This window comes from Meles meles, chromosome 4 (genome assembly GCF_922984935.1).
Source record: "Meles meles chromosome 4, mMelMel3.1 paternal haplotype, whole genome shotgun sequence".
Classification (NCBI taxonomy): Eukaryota; Metazoa; Chordata; class Mammalia; order Carnivora; family Mustelidae; genus Meles; species Meles meles.
The window spans coordinates 162,836,658-162,864,380 of record NC_060069.1 but is presented as its reverse complement, the minus strand read 5'-3'; the positions used below and the strand labels follow the sequence as shown (position 1 = coordinate 162,864,380).

The 27,723-nt window shown below is 66.5% G+C and overlaps 2 protein-coding genes and 2 long non-coding RNA genes across 11 annotated transcripts; 2 read left to right on the top strand and 2 right to left on the bottom strand.

The window, feature by feature from the left end:
• Positions 1-39: 39 nt before the first annotated feature.
• On the top strand, positions 40-13,835 carry DNMT3L (DNA methyltransferase 3 like). 6 transcript variants are annotated; one of them, XM_046001840.1, is made up of 8 exons: positions 40-665; positions 1,566-1,737; positions 4,086-4,170; positions 5,102-5,301; positions 7,480-7,555; positions 8,143-8,282; positions 11,663-11,755; positions 13,684-13,835. In XM_046001840.1, the coding sequence occupies exons 1-8, from the start codon at positions 457-459 to the stop codon at positions 13,708-13,710; spliced, it is 1,002 nt and encodes a 333-aa protein (XP_045857796.1). In that variant the 5' UTR covers positions 40-456; the 3' UTR covers positions 13,711-13,835. The 6 variants fall into 6 exon arrangements, with proteins under 6 accessions (XP_045857796.1, XP_045857793.1, XP_045857795.1 ...); XM_046001837.1 differs by lacking the exons at positions 11,663-11,755; positions 13,684-13,835 and adding exons at positions 8,748-9,033; positions 9,070-9,200; XM_046001839.1 differs by lacking the exon at positions 13,684-13,835 and having other exon boundaries at positions 11,663-12,293.
• Positions 1,791-5,104, bottom strand: LOC123939856. Its single transcript, XR_006817991.1, has 3 exons — positions 4,557-5,104; positions 3,457-4,036; positions 1,791-3,426 (listed from the first exon to the last, which is right to left on the bottom strand). It is a non-coding gene; the product is annotated as an uncharacterized LOC123939856 (long non-coding RNA).
• Positions 10,046-18,195, bottom strand: LOC123939857. The gene is made up of 3 exons (XR_006817992.1): positions 18,071-18,195; positions 10,394-11,014; positions 10,046-10,128 (listed from the first exon to the last, which is right to left on the bottom strand). It is a non-coding gene; the product is annotated as an uncharacterized LOC123939857 (long non-coding RNA).
• ICOSLG (inducible T cell costimulator ligand) lies at positions 13,851-27,723 on the top strand. 3 transcript variants are annotated; one of them, XM_046001841.1, is made up of 8 exons: positions 18,947-19,078; positions 21,062-21,102; positions 22,002-22,361; positions 22,813-23,106; positions 23,960-24,094; positions 24,325-24,493; positions 25,091-25,125; positions 26,020-27,723. In XM_046001841.1, exons 1-8 carry the CDS (start codon positions 19,065-19,067, stop codon positions 26,028-26,030), a joined length of 1,059 nt encoding a protein of 352 aa, XP_045857797.1. In that variant the 5' UTR covers positions 18,947-19,064; the 3' UTR covers positions 26,031-27,723. The 3 variants fall into 3 exon arrangements, with proteins under 3 accessions (XP_045857799.1, XP_045857798.1, XP_045857797.1); XM_046001843.1 differs by lacking the exon at positions 23,960-24,094 and having other exon boundaries at positions 13,851-19,078; XM_046001842.1 differs by lacking the exon at positions 23,960-24,094 and having other exon boundaries at positions 13,852-19,078; positions 24,322-24,493.

Here is a 27,723-nt window from a genome sequence, read left to right as displayed (position 1 = left end):
CAGGGAGGAGGGGCAGACAGAAGGAGAGAGAACCTGAAGCCCACCGGTGCCCGGCACAGAGCTGGACTCTGAGTCGTGACCCGACCCAAGCCGAAATCGAGAGTCAGTCGCTGACCCAAGGAGCCGCCCACACCCCCCATATGCATTTTAGGGTCCGTTTATCAATCTTTGCAAACAAAAGAACCCAAACCAGAAAAGCCACGGGGGACTCTGGGGGGTGGTGTGCTCCGGTGGGGGGACCCGGCGCAGTGAGCAGGCTGAGTCCCCGATCCGGGAGCAGGGCTCCTGTCCGTGCGCGGGCCCTGCCTGCTCGTGTTCGCCGTTGCTAAGCCTGTTGCTCGTTCGCCCGTGCCACGCCCCCCCGTGCGACGCCCCCCGTGCCACGTGCGCTCAGACGTCTGCATCTGCTGCGGGAGCTTCCGGGTGCACACGCGGCACCCGCTGTTTGAGGGCGGCATGTGCGCCCCGTGCAAGGTAAGCGGGGAGCCGAGGGGGGCCTTGCTGGGGGCCTCGGGGCCCGGGAGGTGCCAGCCCGGCTCTGCCCTCTCCGAGGACAAGTTTCTGGACTGTCTCTTCCTGTACGACGATGACGGGTACCAGTCCTACTGCTCTATCTGCTGCGCCGGGGAGACCCTGCTCATCTGTGAGAACCCCGACTGCACCCGGTGGGCTGGGGGCGGGGCTCAGTCCTGGGGGGAGGGGAAGGGGGTCTGGGGGGGCAGGACTCAGGGGGGGTGCCTCTGCGGGTGGGCTCAGAGGGGGGTGCTCAGCCCCGGGAGGGTGGCTCCGAGGGTGGCTCAGAGGGTGGCTCCGAGCAGGTGGCTCGGAGCGGGGCGGGGCGGGGCTCAGCCCGTGGGGGGTTGCTGGGAGGGCAGCCGGGAGCTCAGTGCGGTGGGGGGGGGGGCCTCGGCATGGGGGCGCTCAGAGCCGGCAGGAAGGCGGGACGGTGAGCCCCTGCCCAGCATCTAGGGCTCGCCCAGCCTCTGGGCGCCTCAGCCGGAGTGTGGGGGGACGTGCCCTAGACGATTTCCGTCTCCGGCCCCACTGTCCCGTTTGGGGTGGAGCCTTGCCGTGGGGCGGTGGGCGTCAGAAGGCCTGCGTCCCTGATTCTTCTCTTCGCTGTTGTCGGTGCGAAGGCCTGCGGCAGCCTCGGTCACCAGCGGGGAAGTGACGCACAGCCGCTCCCTGGGGACGGGCGGTCAGGCTCGGGGCCAGGCAGGGGCCGCCCGCGCCCCAGCTGTGGTCCTCCCTGGGCCGCTGCACTTCCTTCTCCCTCCCACCTCCAGCTGGTGTCCTCGCCCCCGGGTTGGCTGCGAGACCCCGACTTCCCACGGCCGGAGCGGCTTCTGCGGAATCCGCCAGAAAATCGCAGATCAGCCCCCACACCGCTGTCTTCTGCAGACGCGCGCTCCTGTCGCTCTGGGTCCCTGGGAGGGACTGAGCCCCGTTCCAGGGACCGCGTACCCTCACCCCTGCCCCCCCGGGAGCTCCGAAGCCAGAGCCGGCTCCCGGCTGCCTGGTGGCGAGGGACGGCCGCACCCGTGACCGTGACCGTTTGACCCTAGGTGCTACTGCTTCGAGTGTGTGGACGCGCTGGTGGGTCCCGGGACGTCGGGGCGGGTGCAGGCCACCAGCAACTGGGTGTGCTTCCTCTGCCTGCCCTTCCCCCGCAGCGGGCTCCTGCATCGCCGGCAGAAGTGGCGGGGCAGGCTGAAGGCCTTCTGTGACCGGGAGTCGGTGAGGGGCAGCGAGGGGGCAGCGAGGGGGCGGGCGGGGGGCTGGGGGAGGCCGGGGACTGGGCTTCCAGGACTGATGGCGGAGCGCGGGGACCCGACTGTCAGGTTTCTCTGTTGCCAGTCGCTCTGGGAGCCGATGACGTAACAGGCGAGAAGCAAACGCTCTTGCCTCATTTTCCTCCCCGAGGGCGTGCCCCGCAAGGCGGGGGAGCCCCGGGGTTTGGCGGGCACGCTTCCTGCAAGCCAGAGAGTGAGCATTCGCGGCACGCGGGACTGGGGCTCAGCAGAGGTGCCCCCAAGTCCGGCAAATGGGAGCAAACCCCGAGGCGGCGAGCATAGGCAGGGACAGAGCGCAGTGGGGCACAGATGGGTCACGGACACAGGGCGTGGACGCGGGACCTCTCGAGGGTGGAGGCCAGGAGCCGTGAGGGAGGCAGGAGCCGTGGGTTCATCTGAGTGAGTTGAACTACGTCTTCCGAGTCCTCGCCCTCGGTACCTGGGACAGGGCCGATGTTGGAACTGGGGTCTTTGTGGGTGCGATTTAGCTACAGGTCTCCGGGTGAGGTCATCTTGCTTGGGGAGCACCTGGAAGGCAGTGACAGGTGTCATAGGAGACAGGGATGGAGACACCCAGAGGGAAGCCAGCCACGTGACCATGGGAGAGCGGTGGGAGGGACCGTCTGCCAGCCAAGGAGCTCTTGCCGGCACAGGAACCACAGGGACGCTGGGCAGCAGGACCTGCCTTGGTGTCCCCGGGAGGGAGCCAGACCAGCCACACCCGGACTTGGGGCTTCTGGGTCTCCAGAGCAAACACAGAGGAGTGGTTTTAGGCCACAGCTTGTGTTTCGTGTTAGGGCAGCCCCAGGAAGCTAGGACGGAAGCGTGGTCGCTCTGGGGAAGCAGGCAGGGACAGCAAGCGACCCACACCCAGACCTGCCAAAACCGGGCACCCCCTCCGGCTCCCCCCGGCCTCCGGCTCCCTCTCAGCCTCAGGCTCCCCCCACCCAGCCTCCGGCTCCTTCTGGAGGTTGGGCAGAGTCTTCCCACCCAGCAAGACTCACCCCGGGGACGTGGGAAGAGGGCAGACCCCCAGCTCCGTGGCACGGGCTCTTTCTGGGTGGTGGGAAGCAGGTGGGGTGACGGGGCTGCCCACCGCCCTCCAGGATTTGCCACCGTCTCACGGGCAGGGCTGGGGTGCCAGCAGCCCGGGAGAGAGCGTGGGCCGACCCTGGGGTGCTTCCCTCCCTCCGTGGGCTCCCCTCTGTCCTGGGACCGGCTGCTGGCCCAGGACACCCTTACCCAGTTGCTCGGCCACGACGGTTCTGGGAACACCCGCACCTCCTTGCTGGTCCCCTGGCCACAGGGTGGGCCAGTCAGGCGCCAGGCACTGCCCGGGAGACCGGACAGCTCGTGCTCCGTGCCCGACGGGCCTTACGGTGCTTCCCGGAGACGGAAGCGCACGCGATCCTCATAGAACCTTCTTCCCGCCCCATCAGTGCGGTCCGTCCCCGCGCGGCAGTCACCGCGCTTGCCAGCTGCGGGAGTCCCCTCAGCAAGGAAACGAAGCTGGCGTCAGAAGCTGTCAGGCTGGGTGGGGGCAGGGAGGAAGGAGCTCCCCACCCCCACAGCTGCAGCAGGGGACCAGGACGCCCCCAGGGTCCAGCAGAACCACTGCCCTCCTCACCTGTACCTCACCTGCACCTCACCTGCACCTCCTCACCTGCACCTCCGAGCTCGCCAGCCCCCACCCCTGCCCTCCTCACGCACACCTCTGAGCTCGCCAGCCCCCACCCTCGGCTCCAGCCCCGGCAGACCCCTCCCCACATGGCTCGGGGTCACCTGCTCAGGCCTGGGCTCTGCCAGATGGCAGCTTGATGCCCTGTTCGTGGGAGACCGGGACCCCCCAAGTGCATCCTCCTGGAGGCAGGGGCTCTGGGGTGTTTGACGCACAAGTGGGCGTCCTGGAAGGGGCAGGTGGGTGTCCTCCATGAGCTCCCCTGTCCTTTGTCCTCAGCTGGGAGCTCACAGAGCTCCCCGTGGCTCGGGGACCACATGGAGAGCCCACATGGGGAAGGAGAGGAGTCGGGGAATCCCACGGTTGTACCTACTCAGGATCCCCCGAGAAACCCAGAGGAAGTGCTTCCTCTCAGGATAGACTTTCCTTCCTCCGCCATCAGGAAAAGTCCCTCGCTCCTGCCTCTTCCGCTCGAGATGAGCTGGCGGGGGTCAGGGCTGGAGATCTCATCCTGGGAGGCCACCTGGGGCGGGGCAGGGGTGTCTCCCTCGGTCGGGAAGTGCCTCTGCCGGACCAGAAAGACAACCGTCACCTGAGAATTGTGTTTTTAATAGAATTCGCTGGAGACGTATAAAACGGTGCCCGTGTGGAAGAGAGAGCCAGTCCGGGTGCTGTCCCTCTTTGGGGACATCAGGAGAGGTGAGTGTCGTGAGGCCTGGGGGGCCTGCCCCGGGGACGGGACCCGAGAATGTTCCCTGAGGGTCATGCGGCAGGCGGGTGGGCAGGTGGGTGAGGAGCCCGGGGCTCCCTCCTGGGAGACAACATGCAGGAAGCAGGCATGGGTGTGAAATGGCACGATATGGGGACGTGCGTCCAGCGGTCCTCCGAGAGGGGCTCACCAGCCGCGGCCCACGCACGGCCACCGATCACGAAGTCCCCTCCGGACCTCGCCGGGTGCCTGACCGCCCCACAGGGCTGCCCACCTCTCCCTCTCTACCCAGACCCCAGCTTGCCGGCCATGTGACGCCTTCCGGCCTTGCTGGGGGGTCCTGCCCCCGCCCCCCGGGCCCCGCTCTGACCCCCACCTGCTGGTGCCTTTGGAAATCCTCTGGATTCTTCTGGGCCCCGTAGACATAAGAGGAACCCATGAAAACACGTCTTAGTCTCTGGCCAGATGGAGTCGCGGGATTCATTCATTCCATTCCGGGCCCTGGGCTCTGGGCCTCACGCACCGTGGCCACGGCAGGCTGTGGGCACCACGTTGCGGACCAGGGGCCTGCGGCCAGAGCGGGCAGTGGCCGGCAGAAGGAGCCGGGAGTCACCACCCCGGCCCCGCTGCCCCGAGGCTGCTTCCCTTGGTCTCGCCAGTGGGATCCGTTCTGGACGCCTCTTCCCAGCCGCAGGCCGAGGGCTCCGGCCCCCACGCCCACGTGTCCCCCAGCCTGGCGGACTGACGTCAGCTGGAACACCACGGCCTGGCGGGTTTCCTAACCCAGAGCCTGACGCCACAGCCCCAGGAGGCCTGGTGGTGGACAAATCGCTTGACTTTCTCGATCCGCACGGGGGGGGGGGGGGGTTTGCTGGCTTGGTGTGTGACGTCACACACGGCGTCGTCCCCGGCGCCCCTCAGCTCGTGAGCCAGGGAGCGTTTGCTCGTGTTCTCGGATCAGCCGTTGGCCGTCACGTTCTGCGGGGGTCACGCACCGGCCCTTCCGCGCCCTCCTCGTGTCTCCCCGCGCAGAGCTCGTGAGTCTGGGCTTCCTGGAGAGTGGCTCCGCCCCGGGGGGCCTGAAGCACCTGGACGATGTCACAGAGGTCGTGAGGAAGGACGTAAGTGCTGCCGCGTGCCTCCGGGTGCCAGGACGATCGCGGGTGTGCGGGAGATCCGGGGGACCGGGGGGTCGCAGGGTTGGCGCCCCGAAGGCAGGGGAGAGAGGAGAGGCCCGTGTTGGTGGGCCCCACGCTGCCCACAGCCCACAGCAGAGCTGTGGGCCCGACGTCCCCGCCGAGGTGCGGAGATCCTGGGGGCCACTCCTGGCCCTGGGGACGGCGCGGCCCAGACAGCGGGCTCCAGCCCCGCCCGGGGTCTCAAAGAAAGTCTGGAACCCAGCAGCCCGTGGCTGGGGGCACTCTCCGAACACAGCGACGGGATGTCCTGGCTCCCTCGAAGGCTGTCTCCTGCTGGCGGGCACAGCGGCCTGGGAGGAAGTGCCTCTAGATGACTCAGGAGGCCCCGGCTCGGCCAGCAGCCCGTTGCAGCTGGCGAGAGGGGGCTGGGCAGCCTCCCCTGGTGGCCCTGGGGCAAGAGGACCTGGTCTGTGGGTCTCTGGCACAGGAGAGGGGTCTGAGAGCCACCAACCGTGGGCAGGGCGTCTGGGCCGGGAGTGCCGGCTGCTGAAGGGGGCGGCTGGCCACAAGGAGGGCCCACGTGGGGTTGTGCTCTCCCTGCCCACGGCTCTGCCCCGCCTCAGGCCCGGAGCCGGTGGCCCGAGGGGTTGGCTCTCCTCTCTGGCCGCGCCTGGGGAAGCCGGGCAGCCTCATCGCACCCTGGGCTCCCCTGCCCAAAGCTGGTGCGGTCTGCTCGTGGGGCACACCTGAGCCCCACACCCTTAAACGTCACACCCACAGGGCCTCCTCCAAGACCCTCCGTCTGCCCTCACCCCGTTCCCTTTAGACGACTCCCCGTGGGGCCTTTCGGGAGCCTGTCCCTGCGCGAGGCTTCTCCCAGACCCCAGGGCAGGGTTCTCCCTCAAGGGTCGGACAGGGCGTGAGACAGGCAGGTGACACGAGGCTGCCCCTGCCCAGGGCATCTCCTTGCCCCTCAGCTGAGCTCGCAGACACTTGCCCTCCCTGCGGTTGGGAACGAGGTGGGACACCGGTCTTCTGCGGCTTCAGCCATCGTCCCGTGACGCCTGCGGTCAGTGACGTGTGGCAACGCTTCTGATGTGGGGCTGGAAACCTGTGTTCTCTCCCCAGCCCCGGGGACACCTGTCCTGGCAAGCCCGGCTCAGGGGTGTCCCTCCGCGCCCCACACCACCCCTCCGGCCTCACTTCCTTTTCGTGGACGTCCCCAGCGGCACCTGCTGCGGGTTTCCCAGACGGCGGGCTCTGGTCCGGGCTGGAGGGTGCCGGCAGCTGTGGGGGCCTGGGGGGCCTCGCTTAGACTCGGTTTTCCTCCATGCGAAACTTGGCTGCCCCGGGTTCCGGGGCGAGCGGCTGGCCACCCTCGGCGCCTCCCCTGACGCCCTCTCCTCGGTGCAGACACCCCTGCCGTCCCTGAGTCCAGCGGCCAGACGCCCCCAGGGGCACATTGCGCGTTATTAGCCCTGGGGGGACACGGGGACCGGTGGGAGGGGACGCAGGGATTGGGGACATCCCCGGGATGTGGGCTCTTGGTTAGCAGCTCGGGGCGGTCAGAAAACCAGGCGTCAGGTGTCTGGGTCTCGTGTTAATTTCTTGCCCGTCATCAGCGGGCGTCGCTCAGGCCCGGAGAGGGGTCCTCGATGCCTGTATTTGAAGATTGTCCTTCTGTTGTCTGCCCGGGCATGAGTCGGACTGGATTTTGTCTTCTTCCGTGGGCCTGCAGGGCCAGCTGGCGGCTGCTGACGGCTGGTGGGGAAGGTGGTGGCCTGCGGTCCGCTCCCGGCCACCAGCTGTCACGTCAGGGGCGCACTCAGAATCCGCGTGAATCCCAGCCAGTCACTGTGCCGACCTTCCCGGGGTGGTTCTCAGACCCCACGTGCCCTGCGGGGAGCTGGCCTCTTCTCAGAGGACAGAGGCTGGGCTCTGCGTGTCCCCGAGGCCAGGGCCCACCGAGAACCACCACAGTGGGTCTGACCTGGTGGGCCTCACTGTTCCATCGGGGCCCTGTGGGGGCTCGACCTCATCGTAAGCCACCCAGCTGGACACACGGGGTGCCCGCTGCTGTGGGGGCACTTGGGCTCTGCGAGCCTGTGGCAGGACGGGTCTGTCCCGTGCGGCCATCGGCAGTGTGCCCGTCTCTGGCAGGTGGAAGCGTGGGGCCCGTTTGACCTCGTGTACGGTGCCACGCCCCCCGTCGGCCAGGCCTGCGACCACCCGCCAGGTAAGACACGGCCGCCCGCCCCCCGCACCGCCCTCTTGTCCCCACCCTCATGCACCTGAGCGACGGCAGCGCTCGCCGGCGGCCTGCGTTCCTACAAACAGCCGTCCCTGGGCCTCACCCGCTCGAGCAGCTGACCCCTTGGTGGGTAGGGTCTGGGGGGTTTGAGCCACGGGAAGCCACACGGCACCGGACAGCGGGGGTGGGGGACCTGTCACCCCAGAAGCTGCCCGGCCCCCGCCTGCCGTACGCCATGTCCAGGTCGCACGTGCTCTGTGTGGACGGATTCTTGGGACACAGACAAGCACTTTGCTCGCGGGCACCTCTGGCCCTGCGCTGTTTTAAGTGCCTCAGTCCCTTCCTGATGCGGGAGCACTGGTGGAGGCTAGGGGAGGCGCCCGGGGCCACACGGACCCCAGGGCCCTTGAGGCTCAGTCACTCTGGAGGGGACAGGCCTGCCACGGGGAGCACGTGGGGCCCGGCCAGGCCAGCCACACCAGAGTGGCCCTTCCCACAGTCACCCCTACCTCCCCAACCCTCAGCCGCCCCCCCGTGTCCCCTCACTGCGCTCCCCCCCCCGCACCCCGCAGCGTGGTACCTGTTCCAGTTCCACCGCGTCCTGCAGTACGCCAGGCCCGGCCCAGGCCGCCGGCAGCCCTTCTTCTGGATGTTCGTGGACAATCTGGTGCTGAGCCAAGATGACCGGCGCGTAGCCACGCGCTTCCTGGAGGTACGAGCCGCAGTCCGGGAGGGCGTCAGGCCGGGTCAGGGCGGCCTCCCTGGGGACAGCAGGGCTCATGGCCCCACCCGGAGCCTCCCCTTCTCGGGGCTCAGGAGGGCCGCTGCTCTCTCGAGGCACAGACCCCGCGGTGGCCCTGGAGGGCGTCCCGCAGCACGTGGTTCCTGCATGTCCTTCCGCACACGCCAGCGTGGGGCTCCCCTCCATGCCCAGACACACCTCCACACGCCGTGCACGCGGGCACACGCCACACACGTGCACAGAATCACACGTGCCTTCGGCCTCTGGGCACCAACAGCGTTGGGTGTTCTCTCCGCCCCCTGAATTCTGACCCTGAGAGGAGCCGTCCTGGGCTCCCTTGGCCAGGGCCCTCCCGGCACTGACCCCCTGGGACAGGACACCCTTGGGGCCTGGCGTCCCCTCTCAGGACGACCCCCCCCCCCCCCATGCTCACAGCAGAAAGCTCCTGGCCACCGGGCCCTGTGCCCTCGCCTGGCTACCTCAGGGGTGCTTTACGCAAATGCCGCAGACCTGCGGAGGCTTTCTCCTGACCCAGCCCCTCCGAGCCCCTCTGCTGCGGACCAGCCACCCTCGTTCCTGGCTTCAATGGCGTGTTTTGTGTGGCTTTACTTTGCTCGGTCGCAAAAAAGGACCGATGCAGGGCGTGTGCGGGCGTCTGTGGGACGGAACCGGGGGGCGTGCGCGCACCAAGGAATGTCATCCTCGCGGCCACAACCATCTGCCGGGTGGGGCGGTGCCACCCCCCCCCCCCCCCCCCCCCGCTGGAGACGGGCCCATGGGTTGTGCACTTTCCCTTGCGGTCCTGCTGCGCGGGGGCCTGGATCCCCCCGAGATTTTCCGGACCTTCCGCCTTGCCATCTGGCGGGTTCGGGTGTGTGAGTGACTCACTGTGCTGTCCGTCGGTCCTTGGGCTCCGTGGCCTTATCGCATCACCTTGAGAACCACAGCGGTTTCTAGCCGCCTCGGTTAGACTTTCTGGGTGTCTGGGCCGGTCCTCTGCAGAGAGCAGTCACCTTCTCGTCCGATGTCACACCTGCGGTGCCCTGCCCTCGTCTCGTGGTGCAGGCGCCTGCTGGACGCTGTCGGAGCGTGGCGTTGACGGGACACCCCGTCCAGGTCTGCCTGTCCCAGGAATGGGTCCTGCGCTCCCTGCCCAGCTGACGCTGGCTCTTAGGTCAGGGCTGATGTATTTCGCTCTGCTAAGGAAGTTTCCGGAAGTTTCCCTGACTTCCATGTTTTCGAGTAACTAGATCAGGAATAGTGTTGGATTCCGTCAAATGTTCTTCTTTAAGTCTGTGGAGGAAATCAGGTTATTTTTCTCCTTCGATCTATGCAAAGGATACGATAGGCTGGCGGGGTCCTAATGAGGAAGCAACCGCGGGCTCCCGGGGAAATCCGCTCCGCTGGGCGCCGTTCCTTTCCCGTCTCTGAACCCTGGTGACTGCTTTCCTCCCGGACGCGCCAGCAACTGGGACAGCTGCTCTGGTCCCGGTGTCCCCCGAACCCACCCTGTAGACCCAGCGGAAAAGCGGGATTCTCCGTGGGACCGTGTGGACCCGCTCTTGCGGCCGACGCGCTGCAATGGGGTGGACCTTCTGCCGAAAGCGACCTCCCGGGGCTCTCCTTCTCTGCCGAGGTCGGTTCGGAAACCTCCGTTCTCCTGGAGCGGCTCCGAGAATTACGGTTCAAAAAGTCACTTTCGCGGGAAGCAAAGTGTTCTCGTGATTCTCCTGCTTTCTTGCACGTCTGTGGTGACGTCTCCACGGCAGGAAGTCTACTGCCGCCGCATAAAAGCCCCCGGGACCAGCTTTGTGACCTGCAGTATTAATTAAATTAAAAAAAAAAAAGAAAGTGTTTTAAAATAAGTAATAGTGGGTCCCGCCAAAAAGTGCAGGTTCCAGATCTGGGCGCCAGCGATTCGCACACACAGAGGACCGTGACGTACGGACTTCGGGTCGTTTGGCGCACGCGTTTGGCAGGCCAGGAGGGGAGTGCCCCGCCTTTTCTCTACCAGCCCCCGTCCTGCCGTGCACGCGCGTTCCTGCCGGGGTGGGGGGACCTAGACGTGCCGCCCGTGGTACCGTGTCTTTTCGCCCTGGCGGGTGACCGGTGTTCTGCACATTCACGACAGCCGCGTGTTGGCTTCCAAAGGACAGAACCTTCGTCTCAGACCCCGCAGAAACAGGCGAGGCACGGAACGTGCACGTCGATGACGGTAGTCAGGGCGACACACGAGAACCAGGCGATCGGGGGCTTACGACACCCAGCCGTCTCGGCGGGGGAGCCCCGTGGAGACACCCAGGGTGGCTGACAGGCCCGGGCGGGGCGTCCTTCCCGCAGCGGAGACTTCCGCTGACTGTCCCCGGAAGGGCCGTGTTTCTAGGGACTGTGACGGGGTCTGAGGTTAAATGTTTGTTCACCTACGTGCAGTTTGGAGCGCGGCATTTCCTCGTTCTCATGTCTCTACGTCCTCCAGGAGCCCGGGCTGTGTGCGTCTGCCTCCCCTCGGGGATTCCGTCCTGGGGGGCCAGCCCCGCCCGGATCAGGAGGGGATGTGAGACGAGATTCGGAGCCCTCGGTGTCCAGAACAGAGGGGCTGACTCTGACCTGGTGGCCTGACCACGTGGTGTAGAGAACCGGGCTCCGGGGCTGCTCACGAGTCTCATTCCCCGGCCTGCCCGGGCGGGTCCCGGTGGTGGGTTCTGGGGGACAAATTGAGAAACATCTGTCCCTGCGGAACAGGCAGCCGCCGCGTGTCTCTCCCCGCCAGGTGTCTGCGTGCAGGAGGAGGCCCGTGTGTCCACAGCGATGGGCTTGGGAACGGTGTGCACGGGCCGACTCAGCCTGTGTCCTGCTGGGTGTCAGGGACCAGGGGGCGTCCTGCCTCAGTTTCTCTTTGATGCCCCCTCTCCTCTGTGGCTCCCCTTGGTGGAGGGTCCGTCTCCCTCCCACCCCCACCCCTGCTTCAGGGGCTCCAGGATCCGGGCAGCCACCTCCACTCCCGAGGCCAGCCTTCCAGAAAACTCTTTTCTCCCGGCAAAGCCTTTTATCTTCCCGAAGCAAAACAGCCTTGGCAGCAAGACCAAGGGCGTCTCTGTCCCGCAGGGGGGTCTTCCTCTGTGCTTGAGCCGCGGGGAACCTGCGCCTGCGACCCTGGGGAAACAAGGAAATGGGAAGTCCCCCCTAGAAAAGTTTCACGACATGATCTCAGCCTCTTTCCCTCATAAGGTCATAAGGGGAAACACAGTCAGGAGGGCCCGACGTGGTGCCTAGAGTGGCTGAGGCCTGCCGGCACCGTGGGGGGCAGAGGTCGTCCCCCTGATTCCCCAGCCGAAGCTCCCACCCCGCAGGCCGACCCTGTGACCATCCAGGACGTCTGTGGCCGAGCCGTCCAGGACGCCGTGCACGTGTGGAGCAACATCCCGGCTGTGAGAAGGTTCCCTGTGCGTTCCACGGCCCACGGGGGCTTGGGGGGCGCTGGCTGGGCCTTGGGGGGCGCTGGTGCGGCGTCGGTTTCTCCAAAGGAACACAGAGCCGTGCCCGGGCGGCCTCCGTGCCCAGGTCAGGGCTGGGTCTGGCGGGCCTTAGGTCCACCCTCCAGATTCAGGGCGTGATCAAGGTCGGGAGTGCCTGTTCCCACACGGGACCGCTCCCCGGCTGCTTGCACTGGGCCCGTCTAGCTTCTCCCCTCGGGGCTTTGTGGTGCTTCCCCGAGTCCTGCGAAGAAAGTCCACATTCCCAGACACACGTCACCTGGCCATGTGCGCCTCACCCACTGCCCCTTGGAGCTGTGCCCCCCCACACCCCACCCCTGAGCATGCTCACACCTGCCTGCTCACACCCATCCCCACACCACACCTGCCCACACAGCCACGCCCATCTGCTCACACCCATCCGCACCTGCCTGCTCGCCCTCGCCCACACCCCTGCGCACACTCACGCCTGCCTGCTCACACCCACTCACACACTCACACAGGCTCACCCACGATGCATTTCTGGGCTGTACTGAACAACAGTCCCCCAAACACGCCACACTCTGGGCCCCCCATGCCCCTCCCCCGCTGCCGGAACATTCTCGTCGGGACTGTTCTTTCCCACAAACGTCCAGTCTGCCTCCCAGCCCCCCGCACCCCCACACCCCTGCTCCCCCCAGCCCCACTGCTCTGGACACTTTCTGCTCCCGGGATGCCTGCCCTCACGTTCCTGACCTCAGCTGCGCTCGGTGCCCCAGAGCCCCTGAGGACACGGCCGCCCCCTCCCCCAACCCCATGCCGTGGGGCTCCTGCCCTTGTGTTGGGCCGACATTGACAGGATCCAAGCGAAGTTGTGTCTTTTCCTGAGAGCTTCTGGGCCCTTCCATCCACCCACCTCCCGATGCGGCGCGGCCCTGGCTTGTAGCGTGTGGCCGGCGCTCATGGCAGAAGCCGCCCGGCCCTGCGCTCGCCAGGCCCACGCCGGGTTCTGAGTTTAGGCGGAGCCCAGGGGAAGCCGCGTCCACACGTCCACACGTTGTCTTCCGAAGCCATGACCATCAGGCCGCCCCTCCTGCCCCGCCCGCGCGCTCAGCATCCGTAATCCTCTTCCTCCCCATGGGGGCGGCAGGCGGGGCAGGGGAGATGCCTCACGCTGGCTGCAAGCCAGGGTCGTCCCTTGGACAGGGGGGCTGCCCGGGGAAGCATCTGGGGCGGGGACTGGGACGGGCACTTGAGTTTCTGGCTCCTTGTTTGTGGCCCTAATCCCCAGAGTAAACCCAGAAGAGCTCCCCGACTGCAGTGGGGTGCCAGGGAGCCCGAGACGGGGGCGCGGGGCGGGGACAGGCTGCCGCGTCCGGAAGAAGTGGGCCCCGCCGTCCGCATCAAACCGGAGGGCGGCCGGTGTGTGCTCCCCCGCGGCCGGCCCCACACGCGGGGCCTCCAGCGCCAGCAGCCGCAGGACCCTCAAGGACCTGCTCCGTAGGGCTCTGCTCTCGGGGACAGGGGTTCCCCGGAATACTGCACGGCACAGTTTGCCCAACCTCGTCCACTGGGTCCTGCCCTTTCTTCTGTGTGGTTCCCTCTGCGGTGGCCTCTTCCCATGGGAAGGGGACCTGCCGAGCTGGGGCCAGGGTACCAGCTCCTCCCTGGGGGGGGGGCAGAGGATGCCATCTCGTCCCGTACCGCCAGGACGGCGCATCGTCTCCCGCTGGCTGGGACGGTCCGGGGAGCTGGACCAGGTCTTCTACGGCGCTTCTCCTAGAGACCTCTGGGTCGCCTAGCGCGGCGGGCACCACCAACTTCCCTTCGTGCCGCGCCCCCCCCCACCGGCCCCCACTCTGGCCCCCGGGGCCGTGGGCAGCTCGGGGTGGTCATGCGCCTCCCTCTCCCCCTGGCAGCAGGCACTCGGCCCTGGCTTCCCGTGACGAACTGTCCCTGCTGGCTCCGGACAGGCCGAGGACGAAGCCTCCAGGCCAGGGACCAGCCAAGCTGGTGAAGAATTGTTTTCTCCCCCTGAGAGAATATTTCAAGTATTTCCAACAGAACTCACTTCCTCTTTATAAGTGATTTATTTTACTATGAAGAAAAAAGACTTTTCCTAGAACCAGGCAACTTTCCTTACATTGTTTCTTTTTTCCTTTCAATTATTATTTTATTTGCTTGATTTTGGATTTTCCAAGGTTGCCACAGACGTGTCTTCCCTTTGGGTGTGGTGATGAGGGCTCAGCCCTGCGGTGCCCTTCTCCGGGGTGGGGGGTGGGGGGTGACGTTCCCAGCCCCCGACCGTTACGAAGCACGTTTGCTGCTGAAAATGTTTCTGTGTGCCGGTTGAGAAGTTAAAAATATATTTATTGTGCTGGTTATGGGTCACATTATCGTGTTTCTGTGTGTAAGGTCGGCCTCTACCGTATCCTGTGGGACGGGACGGGGGTGGAGATGAGCAGGACCCGTTGTCCTGAGCGGGTGTGGCCCGCGCTCCCCGGGCACCCTCGGCCATGCTGGCACATGACCGCCGTTGGCCGTGATCGTGAAAACCACCCAGCCTGACGATAGCCGCAGGAAATCACAGAATATCACATTTGGCAAGCAAAGGGAGCACGGACAGACGGACAGAGCAGGCCACGCAGAGGCCAGATCCGAGCGCGAGGCACGAGCCCACTGGGGCCCCTCGCACGAGAGGGACTTGCTCGCAGAAGGCGGGATCCCTGTGCACCCGGCCGGTGGCAGAGTTGGCTTCAAGTCACACATAATGAAGCCCAAAGGCGTCTTTCCCGATCAGCCTGGAATCCCCCAGGGACGCAGATTAGACGGAGTAACAGACCCCTTGTCCTGGGCGTCCGGGCAGGGACGAGGATCCCCCGGGGCCCGTGCGGGCGGTGGGAGCCGTGCCCACCGCTTGCAGAGGAAAAGTGGAGCTACGATCGTACTTCCTGAAGGTCTTTTTAAAAAATACTTTGAAGTAGAATATTTGTGGTATGTGTTCATTTTCTGTTGCGACTCGTCTGGGCCACGGGGCCCAGATGTTTGCTCCAGTGTGATTCTGGATGTTTCTGTAAAGGTGTTTCTGGATGAGTTTGATGTTTAAATTGGTGGACCCTGAATGGAGCAGACGACCTTCCATGACGTGGGGGGAGGCGGTCTGCAGGTCTGTGCCGCCCGCCCGAGTCGTACGCTGAAGTCCGAACCCCCAGGACCGTGGTGTCAAGACACGTTTGGGGAGGTGACTCCGGTTGGGACGAGTGCCCTCTTCGAAGGGGCCAGAGAGCTCCCTTGCCCCTCATGCCGCATGGGGATGCCGCGTGGGGGCACCACATGTGGGTGCACGACAGGGGTGTGGTTGTCACCGGCGCGGCCGGCCCCAGGCCTGGGACTTGCAGCCTCCGGAGCTGTGGCCGCGCGACTCCGCCGTTCGGAAGCCATCGGTGTGCACTGTCTTGTTATAGCGGCGCGGGGGCCGGAGACAGCGGGCCTCTGCTCACCCGAGAAGGCCCGACGGGAACAGGCTGACCTCTGAGCGGGGCCCTCTCCGGCAGGCAGCCTGTGGACTCCAGCGACCCCTCCTCCCCGGGTCTCGACCACCCGGCGCGCCCCCAGCATTTCGGATTTCTCGAGCCTCCGTAGTCCCACGAGCCCATCCTTGGCATCAGTTTCTGTCACCCTGCTGGTCCTGTTTCTCCAGAGAAGCCTGACTAATACCGAAGTCCTCCCTGAGTCCACATAAACCCTCTCTCATGGGTGGACAGGACAGTCCCTGGGCTTTGGGGTCCCAGGTCTAGGGGCCAGGGGCGAATTTAGCAAGATGAGTAATGAAATCGAGGCCAGGGGTGCCCGAGTGGCTCAGTCCGTGAAGCGTCGTGATCCAAGGTTCCTGGGATCGAGCCCCGCCTTGTCCGGGCTCTGCCCTCTGACAGATGGAGACCAGCACAGATAAGACCTTCCCAGACCCTGACCGCACCCCAGGAGGGGCCCAGAGCTGCTCCAACAGGCGGACACTTTGAGTTCTCAAATGCCTGGAGAGTCTCCAAGTATTTAATCCCACCCACAGACCCCAAAGGGTGTCCCTGTCCTGATCCCTGGAGCTGATGAATGTCACCTGCTGCGGCCAGAAAGGATGCAGCCGATACGGTGACATCCGATGGGAAGACCGTCCGGGATTACCCTGGGGAGGCCCTAAATGTGACCACGAAGGCCCTCGTCAGGGGAGGCGGAGGCAGACCTGACCTGGTACAGGGAAGGTCATGACCCGGAGACAGCCTGGGGCCAGCAGGAGCAGAAGACAGCAGACGCCCTGCCCAGAGACCGGGAGGAGCTGTGATCCCAGGCCTCCAGAACTCGCAGACCAGGCATTTCTGTTGCTCTGGGATGTCAAGCTCGTGGCGCCGATGTCCGGCTTCCCCAGGAAACAGGCACACCCGGCAGAGAACAGATGCGCTCTCGGGGACCAGGGACCCCGCTGGACCCCACGTCCAGGCTGTGCCGACCCCCAGGGAGCTGCTCAGGACGGCTGAGGGGGAAGCCTGGGTCTCAGCATCCAAGTGCCCGCCGCCCCCTCCCACGGCCAAGACCTTGATCCCCAGCACGAATGCCCACCCCCACCCCCACCCCCACCCCGCGCGCCCGCGGTGCCCTTGGCCGCCTAGATGCTCCTGCAGCAGATTCTCCCTCTGCAGCCTCTGGCCGCCTGGGAAACGCGGTCGCCGCGCAGGGGAAGAAAGGAAAACCTGCCAGCTTCAGGGAGCCCCGAGGGCTGCTCTGCTTTTCCATAAAACAACTGCTCGCGTCCGCTCACATGCCCCGCACGGGAGCCGCTGCCCTTTGTTCCGGCTCGGCCAACGCGAACGTGCAGGCACAGAGGAGTTAAGTGACTCCGCGAGGTCACACAGCTCCTGGGAAGCCGCGCGGGGACTGGAACCAGCATGCACCAGGCCGAGGCGCCCCTTCCCCCGAGAAGTCCCCTCAACACACAGCCCCTCCGCTGCGCCCCAGCCCTCGTTCCTGACGGGACCGGTGGCAGCGCTTGGCCTGGCGCCAGGAGAGCAGAGCGGGGGTGGGGGGTCTCCCCACCAGCCCCAGCCCCCGCAGCCCCACAGGTTACCCCTTCGCGCCCCTCTCCCACTCCCCGCTGCCCGCGGGCAGGCCCAGGCTGCGTCGTGCTTCCGGACCCACGGACTGCGCACTCTGCCTGCCTCCCCAGCGCCCCAAAGCCCCTGGCACTTGGGGTCTCCCTTCCCCAGCCCCTCCCCCGCGCCGGGGGCGGAGCGCTGCCCAGGCGTGGGCCAATCAGTGCAGCCCCCGCCCAATCAGAGGGCGCCCCGGGATTTGCGGGCGGGGCCGCCCCCGGAGGGCTGGGAGGTGGAGGTGTCCCGCGCCCGCGGATGCGCGTCTCCTGCCGATTTGGCCCGGGCGGGGTCCCCCGGACGGGCTCTGCTGCCAACGCCGCCAACCCCACCGGGCCTGCCCCGGCGACCCTCCCCCAAGCGTCCCTGCTCCATTTGTTCAAACTGCGGCCTAGGACGGCGACGGTCTTCCGGCCGGGAGCAGGCAGCGTCCCGACCCCGGCGCGAGCCGGTTCACGCCCACACCGCGCTCTCCTCGCCGCAACTTACCTTTCCTCTGGGTCCCCGCCTCCCGCCCCCTCCACGGCGATGGCCGGTGCCCCCACTGGACACGTGACCGGAGTCCCCTCCTGGCCTCCTGGCCGTGCCCTCCCCGCCTAAAGGGGAGGGAGCCCCGCTTGCCCCGTTGAAATCCCACACCCTAAGTGCCTGGCCAGCCCGGAAGGGGGGAAGCCCCGGAGTCTGCGGCCCGCGCTGCCCCGGTTTCACCTGCAGGTCCCGCCCCTCCCTGCGCGCCCGGCTCGGCGGCCCCTCGTCCCGGCCCCCGCTTCCTCTCCCGTTTGCACGGGAATGCTCACTTCCACGGAGCACGGATTGTGCTTCCGGAGCGGACCCCTCGCGCCACAGAGGCCCTGGCCCGCAGTGGGTGCGCGCTAGTCTTTGCTGCGGGGCAGGCAGGCTGTCGAGGGAGCCCCCCTTGCTCGGCCCTCGCTTACACCCTGCCTTCTCCTGCGCCGGCCTCTGCCTCCCCATCAGCCCGGGAAGCGGACCTGGAGAGGGTCCGGGGACGGGGCGAGGACGCGATGCTCTTGCCAGCTCCCCGACACCAGAGGTGGGGCGTCTGGGGTCCCAGGCCCCTCTGCAGGAAGGACACCCCCTTCCTTGCGGCCCCGCCTACCTCCCTGGCTTGTACCTGGTCTGCGCGGGACGGGGTGGAACAGTGACTCACCCGGCCGCACAGTGCAGGCCAAGGGCGCTGGGCGGGACGGGAAGGGAGCAGAGGGCCCTTTCCAGACCAGAAGAGAGGAGAGCCACGGCCTTGGAGGAGGAGACGGGAACTGGTTTCACGCAGCGGGCCCCTCAGAGGCTTTACCAGCCACACAGGCTGCAGCGTGCGGCGCAGGACCCCCGAAGGACCGGGGGCGAAGCTGGAGGCGGATCCCCCGGACCTAGCGCGGGACTAGAGAGGAGGCCCCGCCTGCCCTCCCGCCTCCCGTCCCTGCATTCACTCGTTCTTAAACGGCCGCAGGCCTCTCACTTCCCCTAAGACTCGGAGGTCCTGACTCCCGTGGGAGAGAGGGAGGGCAGGGGGGAGGACGGCGGGCACTCAGCCCAGTCCAGCCTCGGGCAGGGAGGCGCCGGCACCTGGGGCGGGGGGCGCGGACGGTCTGTGCGACACGGGGGACAGCACGTGGCCTCCCACGGCCCCTCCAGCCTGGCAAGCCTCCCGCAGAGCCCTCGGCCGTCCCCCTGCCCGCGAACGCGCACCAGCTCCCCGCCGCACCCAACTCCCCGGGACACCTTCGGCGCCCCGGTGCCCGCGCCGCGTCCCTGCGGGGAGGGCTACCTCGCGGGGCCCTTGGCCGAGCTTCCGTCCCGTTAGCCCCGCCCCCCACCTCGTGAGCCGGACGGGGCAGGGGTGGGATCAGAGGCGAGGCCGGGCGGGGCCTGGGCAGGCACCCGGCGCGGCGGCTGGCGGAGCGCTCAGAGCCTCGGAGGCGCGGGACGCGGAGGCTCAGCTGGGCTCCGGCGCCCCGAGAGCTCCCGCGGCCTGAGGATTCTCGCGCTCCGAGGTCTCCCGCGCTCCGGGGTCTCCCGCCGCCCGAGGTCTCCCGCGCTCCGGGGTCTCCCGCCGCCCGAGGTCTCCCGCGCTCCGGGGTCTCCCGCTGCCCGAGGTCTCTCCGGCTCCGAGGGCTCCCGCGACCCGAGGTCCCGCCCCCACCATGCGGCTGAGAAGGTGAGTGTGCGGGCGCCGGGGAAGGAGCCGGGGCGCCCCGGGGGGCGGGGAGCGGGCTCCTGGGGTGCTCCGATAGGACACCCGCTCACCTGGTGGCCCGGGCGGAATTCGTGGGAGGGTCGGCCCCTGGGCGCCAGGCGGCATCCGGAGCCCCTGCCTGCAGGCGGGTGGCGTCCTCCCAGGCGTAGGGCAGGTGGTGGAGGACGGCGGGCAGCGCGTGGGTGTACTTGGAGGCCGGTCCGGCGCAGGAAGGGTGAGAGCGGGGAGGAGAGCAGGCCCGCAGCCAACCAGCGGAGAAGTGTCCCCGCGGCCTGGCGCCCCCGCCCCTGGCTTGGCCACCCACAGCAGATTGCCCAGAGGCACGCCATGACCTCGAAGTGCCAGGATCACTCTCCAAAAACAGCTGGTGCCCCCTGGCTGGTGCCAAGTCCTCCCCCACACACCTAGGATCCCTGCCCCCATCAGCCGAGCCTGGGGGAGGACAGGCTCAGGCGCGCAGCCTGGGGGAGTGCAGGCTCAGGCCTGCCCATCACCCCTGGTCCCTGCTAGTGGGAAGACGCGGTCGCCAGCTTTGCTCCCAGCTTTTTGCCAGGATGCCCACTTGGGGTGGAGTCGTGGGGTCGGCAGGCTGTGTCCCCCTTCATAAGCTGGTGTGGTGGCCACACCTGGGTCCTGCCACCCAGCCTTCCCAGTTATAAATGTAGGTCCTTGAAGGTCACAGTCACCCATACCCCAGAGCCTAGGGGCTTGGCCTGGGGGCCAGGTGGAACAGCAGAGGCCTGGCAGGGCCCAAGAAGTGGTCCCGGGAGCACCCAGGGAAGGCAAACCTGTCTCCCTGGCCAGAACCCAGAGCACGGGCTCATGTTCACCCCCCAGAGAGCCCCCCCATAACCCAACGACGCCCTAGGAAAGGGGCTGGACGGGGAGGTCTGGAAGTTGTCCCTACAAGCTGGAATGGTGACCCCAACAGGCTGTGACTTCTGTAGGGTGTCGGGGAGCCCCGGGTGGCCCAGGGCAGTGCACGCCGGAACGTCTCTGCGAGGCACGGGCCTCCACGCCCACTCAGATGACAGCCGTTGGGGGCGGGGCAGGGGTGCCTTCGGGTCTAGAACTCAGGCAGCAGACTCAGGGTCCTGGGAGGCCTGCAGGACAGGGTGGCGGGGCGGAGGCATGCAGGGTGCGGAGTCTCCCAAGTCCAAGGTCTGCTTCAAGGAGTCTGGGAAGTCCCCAGAGGGATTTGCTGGCCCTTGGCCGGCGAACTGCCTGCCCGCTCCGAGGAGCCTTCAGATCTGGTTTCTGGTTTCAGAATGACCGCGTTCCTTTCCTCCCGTGGGCTCCCCGGCAGCTCAGCGGCCACTGCTGTTGGCCACGTTAGATCCTCTCTGTGTCCCAAACTTCTTTTTGGGGGATTTATTTATTTCAGAGAGAGAGAGAGAGAGAGAGAGAACGAGGGGGGGCAGAGAGAGAGGGAGAGTCCGCGAGCAGACTGTCCGTGCGCAGGGAGCCGGACCCGGAACTTGACCCTGAGTTCATGACCTGAGCCGAAACCAAGAGTTGGGCGCTTCACCCACGGAGCCACCCCGGTGCCCCTCTGTGCCCCCAAACTGAAATGTCGCTCTGCTACAAATCCCTTCAAAGTGTACTTTCCTGATTTCATGTAGTTTCTTGGAATCCATCCACAGCAAAGGCCAGGCCCGCAGCGGGCGGAGGACTGTGACCTTGGGGAGGCTCCCACCATCCCCTGAGATCACACTGTCGGCGTCGGGGAGCTGGAGGGTGGCTCAGGACTGGCGGCCCTGCCCGGGGTGGCCCTGACCGCCCCACCAGCGGAGTCGTCCCCACCACCCAGGAACCACCGGACGGACTGAGGCCATGCGTGTGGTCACGTTTCTCCCTGGGCACAACCACTCCCGCCGCGAGGAGCAGTCTGCCCTGTTTGGAAGGAGCAGGAACTCACCCGCCTTTCTGATTGTTTCTTTCCAGTCCTGGACTGCTCCTGCTGCTACTCGGTGCCCTGCAAGCCGGTAGGTCTGGAGGGGCGGGGGGGGGGCTCCCGCAGGGCGTCTCTTCCCTGCCCTCCGGCAGAGCAGGGAGGCTGTGGGTGCAGGAGTCTGCGGGGTCCTACCATGGCCCTCTTGCCCCTCTTGGGGGACCCTGCGACAAAACTGAGTCCGGGGTTCGGGTAACGAGTGGACCGAAGGCCATGACGGGGGCGCCCTGTGCAGGCCCCATAGATCTCGTGTGAGTTCGTGCTTCACGGAGGTAGAAGGCAGCTCGTTCTCCGTGTTTCAGTCCCTCTGCTCCCCGATGAGCTGGGGCCCCCTCTTTCTCCTGACCCCTTCGCCCCAGTTGGCCACCACCGCCGCCATGCAGAAAAGCAAGGAACAGGGTTCGGCACCACGTGGAAGGCGGAGGGCTCGCCGTCTTCCAGCCCCGAGGTGGCGGCGGGTGGGGGACACGATGGCTGTCCCCGCAGGCGTTGCTGTGGTCCCAACGGCAGCACCACTCTGGGAACAGCCCGTCGGCCTTCCTGATGTAGTGCGAGCGTCAAGCGAAACGGTTTCCTTATAAATGTCTGAACTAAAAAAGAAACCTTTTAATTTGAATTAATTGGAAATACCCAAGAAGTAGCCGAAACAACGCAATGCAGTTCTGGGTGCCCACCCCCCGTCCGCCCACTTCTCCCGACCTTAGCCTCTCCCGTAAGGATGGAAATCCACGTGCCTGCCAAAAATGCCTGAATTTTGAGTGTGCTTTCCCATTCCTTTGTCCGCCTGATTAATACGTTACGTTTCTGCTGAAATGAGTCAGAAGTGGGGTTTGAGTCTTGAGAACAAAAATCCTCCTCCCGTCCCCGCAGTGCAGGAACCTTGCGGGCAAGGAATCAATTACAGAAAATCAGTGTCTTCCTTTTCCTTCCCAGCGGATGCTCGAGAGCAGGAAGTCAGAGCGCTGGTGGGCAGCGACGTGGAGCTCAGCTGCGTCTTCCCCGAAAGCCCCACCTTCGATCTAGACGACCTGTACGTGTACTGGCAAATCAGCGCCGCGGGCCACCTGACGCCCGTGACCTACTACCTGTCGGGGAACAGCTCGGCGGGCCTCGAGGACAACCGCTACAGGGACAGAACCTGGCTCTCGCCGAACAGCATGAAGCACGGCGACTTCTCCCTGCGTCTCTACAACGTCACCCCCCTCGACGGACAGAAGTTCAACTGCCTGGTGTTCAGGAGATCTTTGCAGTTGCAGAAGATTCTGGACGTGGTGGTGACGCTACGCGTGGCCGGTAAGACCGTGGAGGCCGGCGGGACCCACCCCAGCCCAGCCCTACACCCCGAGCCTACGTGGACAAGGCGCGGTCCCGGGCTCGTTTCCATCCGTAAAGAGCCTCCTAACGTCTCCCGGCGGGTCTGCGTCTAAGCGGGTGTGGGGCCGAGCTGGTTGAAAACGCTTTGGCCCGCGTAGCCCGAGTTGGCCTGGTCTCACGGACGAACCCCGAATCTTCCGTCTTTGCCTGGAATTCTGCAAAGCAGCTCCAGCTGGAGGTTCTGAACGAGATTAGGAGCGAGCGCTGCAAAGCACTGGGTGGGGGCGAACTTAGGCAGGCAGTTCAGGCCGACCTAGGACCTCCGCGCGGCAGCCAGTCGGGCTGTGTCATCGGTAGTGGGGCCGGCCGTGTGCCCCTCGCTTCTGACCTTCAGCACCCGCCGCCCTCCCCTCCCCCCCTTCCCCTGCAGCGAACTACAGCGTGCCCGTGGTCCACGCCCCACACGGCCCCTCCCAGGACGCGGAGCTCATGTTCACGTGCACGTCCGCGAACGGCTACCCAAAACCAAAGGTGTACTGGATCAACAAGACCGACAACAGCGTGCTGCCCGAGGGCCTGCACAACAGCACGGTCGTCCTGAACGCACGCGGCTTGTACGACGTGGTCAGCGTCCTGCGGGTCAGCCGGACCCGCAGCGTGAACGTCGGCTGCTGCATCGAGAACGTCCTTCTGCACCAAAACCTCACGGGCCTGTGCCAGACAGGTAAGGTCCCCCGGGGTCCGCGTGCTGAGTCCAGCCTGAGCCTGGGGGCCTGCGGTGACTCGGGGCTCGGCCCCTACGAGGAGTCTTGGCTGTGGCTTCCGAAAGCTGGTTGGAAGCGGGAGCAGGTGACAGGCGGCCCTTGAAGGGCAGGAGTGGGGCTGGGCGTGCAGGGTATGTGCCCTGACTCAGTGGTCACTCTCGGGCTCAGCTTTGCTGACCCACTTTACAGATGAGCAACTGAGGCCAGGAGGCTGTGTAGGGCCGGGCAGTGATGGCGTCAGGATCGAAGCTCACGCCTGCTCCGTCTATGAGCTTGTGCCCCGTCAGAAGGCCAGAGCCACCACACTGGGACTCGGGCTGCTGGAACTGGGCCCGGTTGCTGGCTTGGGGTGTGAGGGGCTGGGGTTGGGGTGCAGGCAGGTACTGGAGGCCCCAGGCTCTCCATCTGCATGTCCCGGTCATGACGTTGAGATGACGGGGTTCCAGCGGCAGGCAGCGGGGTCCGCGGGCCCTGCGGCAGGAAAGGGATGCTGCCCCAGGACGGCCCCCTGCCCCCGGGAACCCGCAGGTCCTGGTGCAAAGCGGAGGGCAGGGCGGGCTCCTTGGGCAGGAAGCGGGGGACCCGAGACGCCGGCAGCGAAGGTGCCAACATGCACCAGCCTCCCGAGGATGGGCCTGCGCCTGCGTGGGGCACACGCCGTGACCCCGAGGACGGTGGCAGGGCCCCCGTCTTCCTTCCAGAAATCAGGGCACAGCCTTTTGATTCTGGGGTCATGGTCTCTGAGCCCAAACGGACCAGGACAAGGGCAGCACCAGACAGCCCGCCTCCGACCCGGTCATGCTCTCCCTGCAGAGCAGCGCAGGCGGCGGGTGGAGGGAAACCAGAAGTTCCCTCAGGCCGTGGTGTCAGCTCTGGTGCTGTGGGGCCACTGGGCGCCTGTACAAGCTCCTCACGCCCGCACCCAGTGGATCAGCGCTTCCGGCCCAGGTGTGGGCGCTGCACGGGCTCCCGTGGCCCCGGTGGGGGTGTGGAGGGCCTCCTGTGCCCCCAGGAGGACGGGGGGGCTCCCCTGAGGGACAGGACCCCTTCCCCCACCGGCTCAGGGTTGCAGTGTCCCCAAAACATCTCCTCCCTCAGGCCCCTCTCGCTCGGTCGGGAGGCCGGGAGGCCTTTCCTCCATACCCGTTAACTCTTGGGCTCCTTTTCTCTTCCAGCAGAAACATTCACGACCCCCGAACCCGGCAACACAGGGAGCCGCACTGATGTCCACAGGAGGGAGCACGGGACGGTGCTGAGCACCCTGGCCGTGCTGGGCGTGGTCGTGGCCGTGGCCGTGGCCACCGGCTGGGTGTGTAGGAGCCGATGTCCCCACGGGTGTCCAGCCAGGTAGGGGACCAGGGCCGGGGCTCGGGGCTGAGCGTTTCTGGGGTTGGCGTGAGCCAGCTGCCTTGTTCGAGGTGTGGGTGCAGCAGGAGGCCGTGTTCTCGCGTGGGGCGGGAGTGGCCGCTTCTGAGCGTAGAGGTCAGGATGGGGTCCGTTTCCGTGGAAACCGAGCTGCCTTCGGTCCTGAGCTCTGGCCAAAGTCAAGACAGAAGAAGGAAGTCTGGGTGTTGACCCTCTAAAACCAAGCAGCAGAACTCACAGAAAAGCCCAGAACACGAACAGGTCATATCCCAAGGGTCAACCGGGAAGGACCCTGGGGGGGCAAGGGACGTCTCCCCTGGGGGGAGAGGCCGGTGGCCATCCCCTAAGATACTGACAAAGGTGGGGACCTTCCAGATCTTTCATGGGGTGAGGGCCTGGGTCGCCGCTGGATGGACAGGTTGGTTCCAAGCTGGAGCCTTCCCTGGGGCCTCCCTAGTGTGGCCAATTCCGTCATCGCAGAAAGACTTCCCACGGCTGCGGCCCTAACCCGCTGCCGATCCGGGAGCGCTCCCCCGCCCTCTGCTGCCCACCCTGAGTGCCTCTGGTTCCTTCCCGCAGGTGCCGGGCTGCACGGCCAGAGCAGACGTTCCCTGGTGAGTGGGCAGCGAGGGAAGGGGCCCGTGGGGAGTGCGTGCGGGTCACGGGAGCGGGCGGCTTGGGGCTGCCTTTGGCATGAGCTGTACTTGATGGCCAGGGGATAGTGAGCCCCTCGGGAACTCCTCGGGAAGCTGCTTCCCACTTGCCCCCTTTGGCGTGTAATCCGTCCTTGCTGACCTTGGGTTGCGGAATTTTCCAGACACACACGCCAGCAGAGAGCCTGGGATGGTGACCGCCGGGCACGGCCCCCGAGCTCCACCCTCCCCCCACCCCGGGGGCCCTGCCCTCCCCACCCCACCCCCACGGGGCCCCCGGGAGGCCAGACTCCAAGCCCATTGTCCAAGAACAGCTGCGCGTGCGAGGCGAGCACCCCAGTCCCGGGAGCCAAGGTCGATGTGACCCCCCAAGTTTGGGGAACACACCCACCCACGAGCCTCCCCCGCACACAGGTGCCTCGGGCTGCGAGGGGCAAGGGGCCGGCGTGCACTCGACAGTCCCGGCAAGTGAGCCTCCTCTCCAAGCCCCATGAGCCCGTCCGGCCCTGTGGCCGCCCGGGGGAGGTCCGGCCCCGGCTGGGCATGAAATGCAGCGCCCCAGGGGGGCCCCGTTGGTCCCGGGAACCAGCTCCCGGTGGCGGACAGGCGGCCCGGGATGTGCTCCTGGGGCCATGCGAGCCCGTGTCCGACAGCCTGAGACCAGCAGCTCGCCAAACCCTGAGGGCTGCCTGTTCTTAGGGTGGACGGAACACACCGTCCGTGGGTTTCCAGAGTTTTCGGCCCTTTGTTTCCACCCTTCTAAGCCCCGAGAAAAGTCAGCCGTCTGCCTTCCCTCCCCCAGAAGACAGCAGGTGCCGGACCCGTGATGACCCTTCCCTTCTTTTTCTTTCTAAGACTGTGTCTGATGCGAACTCGCCGCCCGGGAGGAGGGCAGGCTGCTGTGAGATGCCACCAGGAGGGACGGCAGACGGCGGCTTGAGAAGTGACGTGAGCAGTGAGCAGGCCTGGTGGCCAAGGGGGACTGTCTGCCCCCATCGGCGCCATTAACAAGGGGGTTTCGTGGACCCGGGGCCTTTCCGGCCTGGAAGGGACACGCAGCCCCTGCCTGACCCCAGGGAGAGCGCTCCAGGGGCTGGCCCGATCCCGGATCGAGGACGAGGACCTCTCGAAAGAGTCAGCAGGACACACGTGCCCCCACGTGGGCGGGCTCCCCAGCTCTGGCACTTCGCGATAGCTCCCTCCCCCACCCACCCCTGCAGCCCGTGGGGCCCTTCTCTATATCCGACACCCACGGGGCTGGGGGCAGGGTGGCTTCTCTGAGGCCGGCGGAGGGCGTCTCGCTTAGGAGGAAGAGCGAGGGCGCGGGCTCTCCCGCCGACTGCCCTGCTGGGTGAAGGTGACTCCGGGGTGTCTGTGGGACACGGAGGCGCCAGAGTCTCCCTCCCGCCCCCCGAGACGCAGGGCTGTGTGTCTGCGCGTGTGCGTGTGTCCAGGATGCCGGTCACGGTCACGGTCACGGTCGACGCTGCAAAACCCTGACAGACTCCTGGGACTTTGTGTTGCTCTGAGATCCTCACTGCGAAGAAACCTGGTCTGGTTTGTTTGGGCCCGAAGCTGGATTTTCCTCTGAAAAATCAGTGGAATTTTTTGAGAAGACAGTCTGCTCTCGGGCAGCCCTGGCAGGAGCCGCGGCTCCAGCTGCGCGAAGGGAACGACCCAGAAACTCGCTCAGGCCGGACAGGAGTGTGCATCTGGGGGACACGGCTTCGCCAGGGGCCGTCCAGGGCCCTCAGCGGCAGCGCGACCCGCATGGAGGGGGCGTCCTCCTGGCATCGGAATGTGGCGTGAGTTCCATGCCGCCCTCCGCACCTGTCATCCCTGGCCCGCCCGGGAGGGACAAACGTCAGGCTCCTCGGAGCCCCCCGGGCCTGGGGGGGGCCCGCAGAGGTGCACGGCCCACGGTTCTGGCCATTCCCATGTCGTGGCCCTGAAAGAGTCTAGTTGCTCGTGCTTCCAGAAGCTTCCGTGAGGAGGCTGCCCGGTGACGCCGGTGTGCGCAGCCCCTGGGAAACGCAGCCTGTCGTCCGCCTGCGGTCACTCAGCACTGACGGCGTCAGGAGCCCGCAGACCCGGACCCGGACTGGGACAAACACGAGGGCCAGGCTCGGGGCGAAGCTGAGTCCAGCACTTTCCGGGAGAAACTGCCCGTGTCTGTCTCTGTACCCGGAACTGCCCTCGCGGCTCTGACACGAGCACGGCGAGACCCGTGAGCACCGGACTGCGCGCAGCATGAGAAGGGACGAGTCCCTGCAGGGCGACGGGGTCGTGGCGTCCAGAGCGAGAGCACGAGGGCGGCCGGGGTGCGGGGAGGGGACGGGGAGCCCCGGTCGCCAGCCCGGGTCGCCCTCCCTGTGGCTTGCAGCAGACCCCGCTCGCGGGGCGCCCCCCCGGGCGGGACCCGGCGTGGTCTGGGAGGAGGTACAGTGACCCCTCGCCCTTCAGCCTGGACATCACTGGACATCTGTGGGCGGGTCGGAGGCCATTGTTCTCGCGTCCGCTTCTGGAAACCTGGTTTACGAGAATACAAGATGAAAGCGG

Coding starts and splice junctions, on each gene's coding strand:
- DNMT3L (XM_046001835.1), top strand. CDS start 457: ATGTGCGCCCCGTGCAAGGTAAGCGGGGAGCCGAGGGGGGCCTTGCTG. Junction 4,171..5,101: donor CTTTGGGGACATCAGGAGAG/GTGAGTGTCGTG, acceptor GGCGCCCCTCAG/CTCGTGAGCCAGGGAGCGTT. Junction 5,302..7,479: donor CAGAGGTCGTGAGGAAGGAC/GTAAGTGCTGCC, acceptor CGTCTCTGGCAG/GTGGAAGCGTGGGGCCCGTT.
- ICOSLG (XM_046001841.1), top strand. Junction 21,103..22,001: donor ACTCGGTGCCCTGCAAGCCG/GTAGGTCTGGAG, acceptor TTTCCTTCCCAG/CGGATGCTCGAGAGCAGGAA. Junction 24,095..24,324: donor GATCAGCGCTTCCGGCCCAG/GTGTGGGCGCTG, acceptor CTCTTCCAGCAG/AAACATTCACGACCCCCGAA.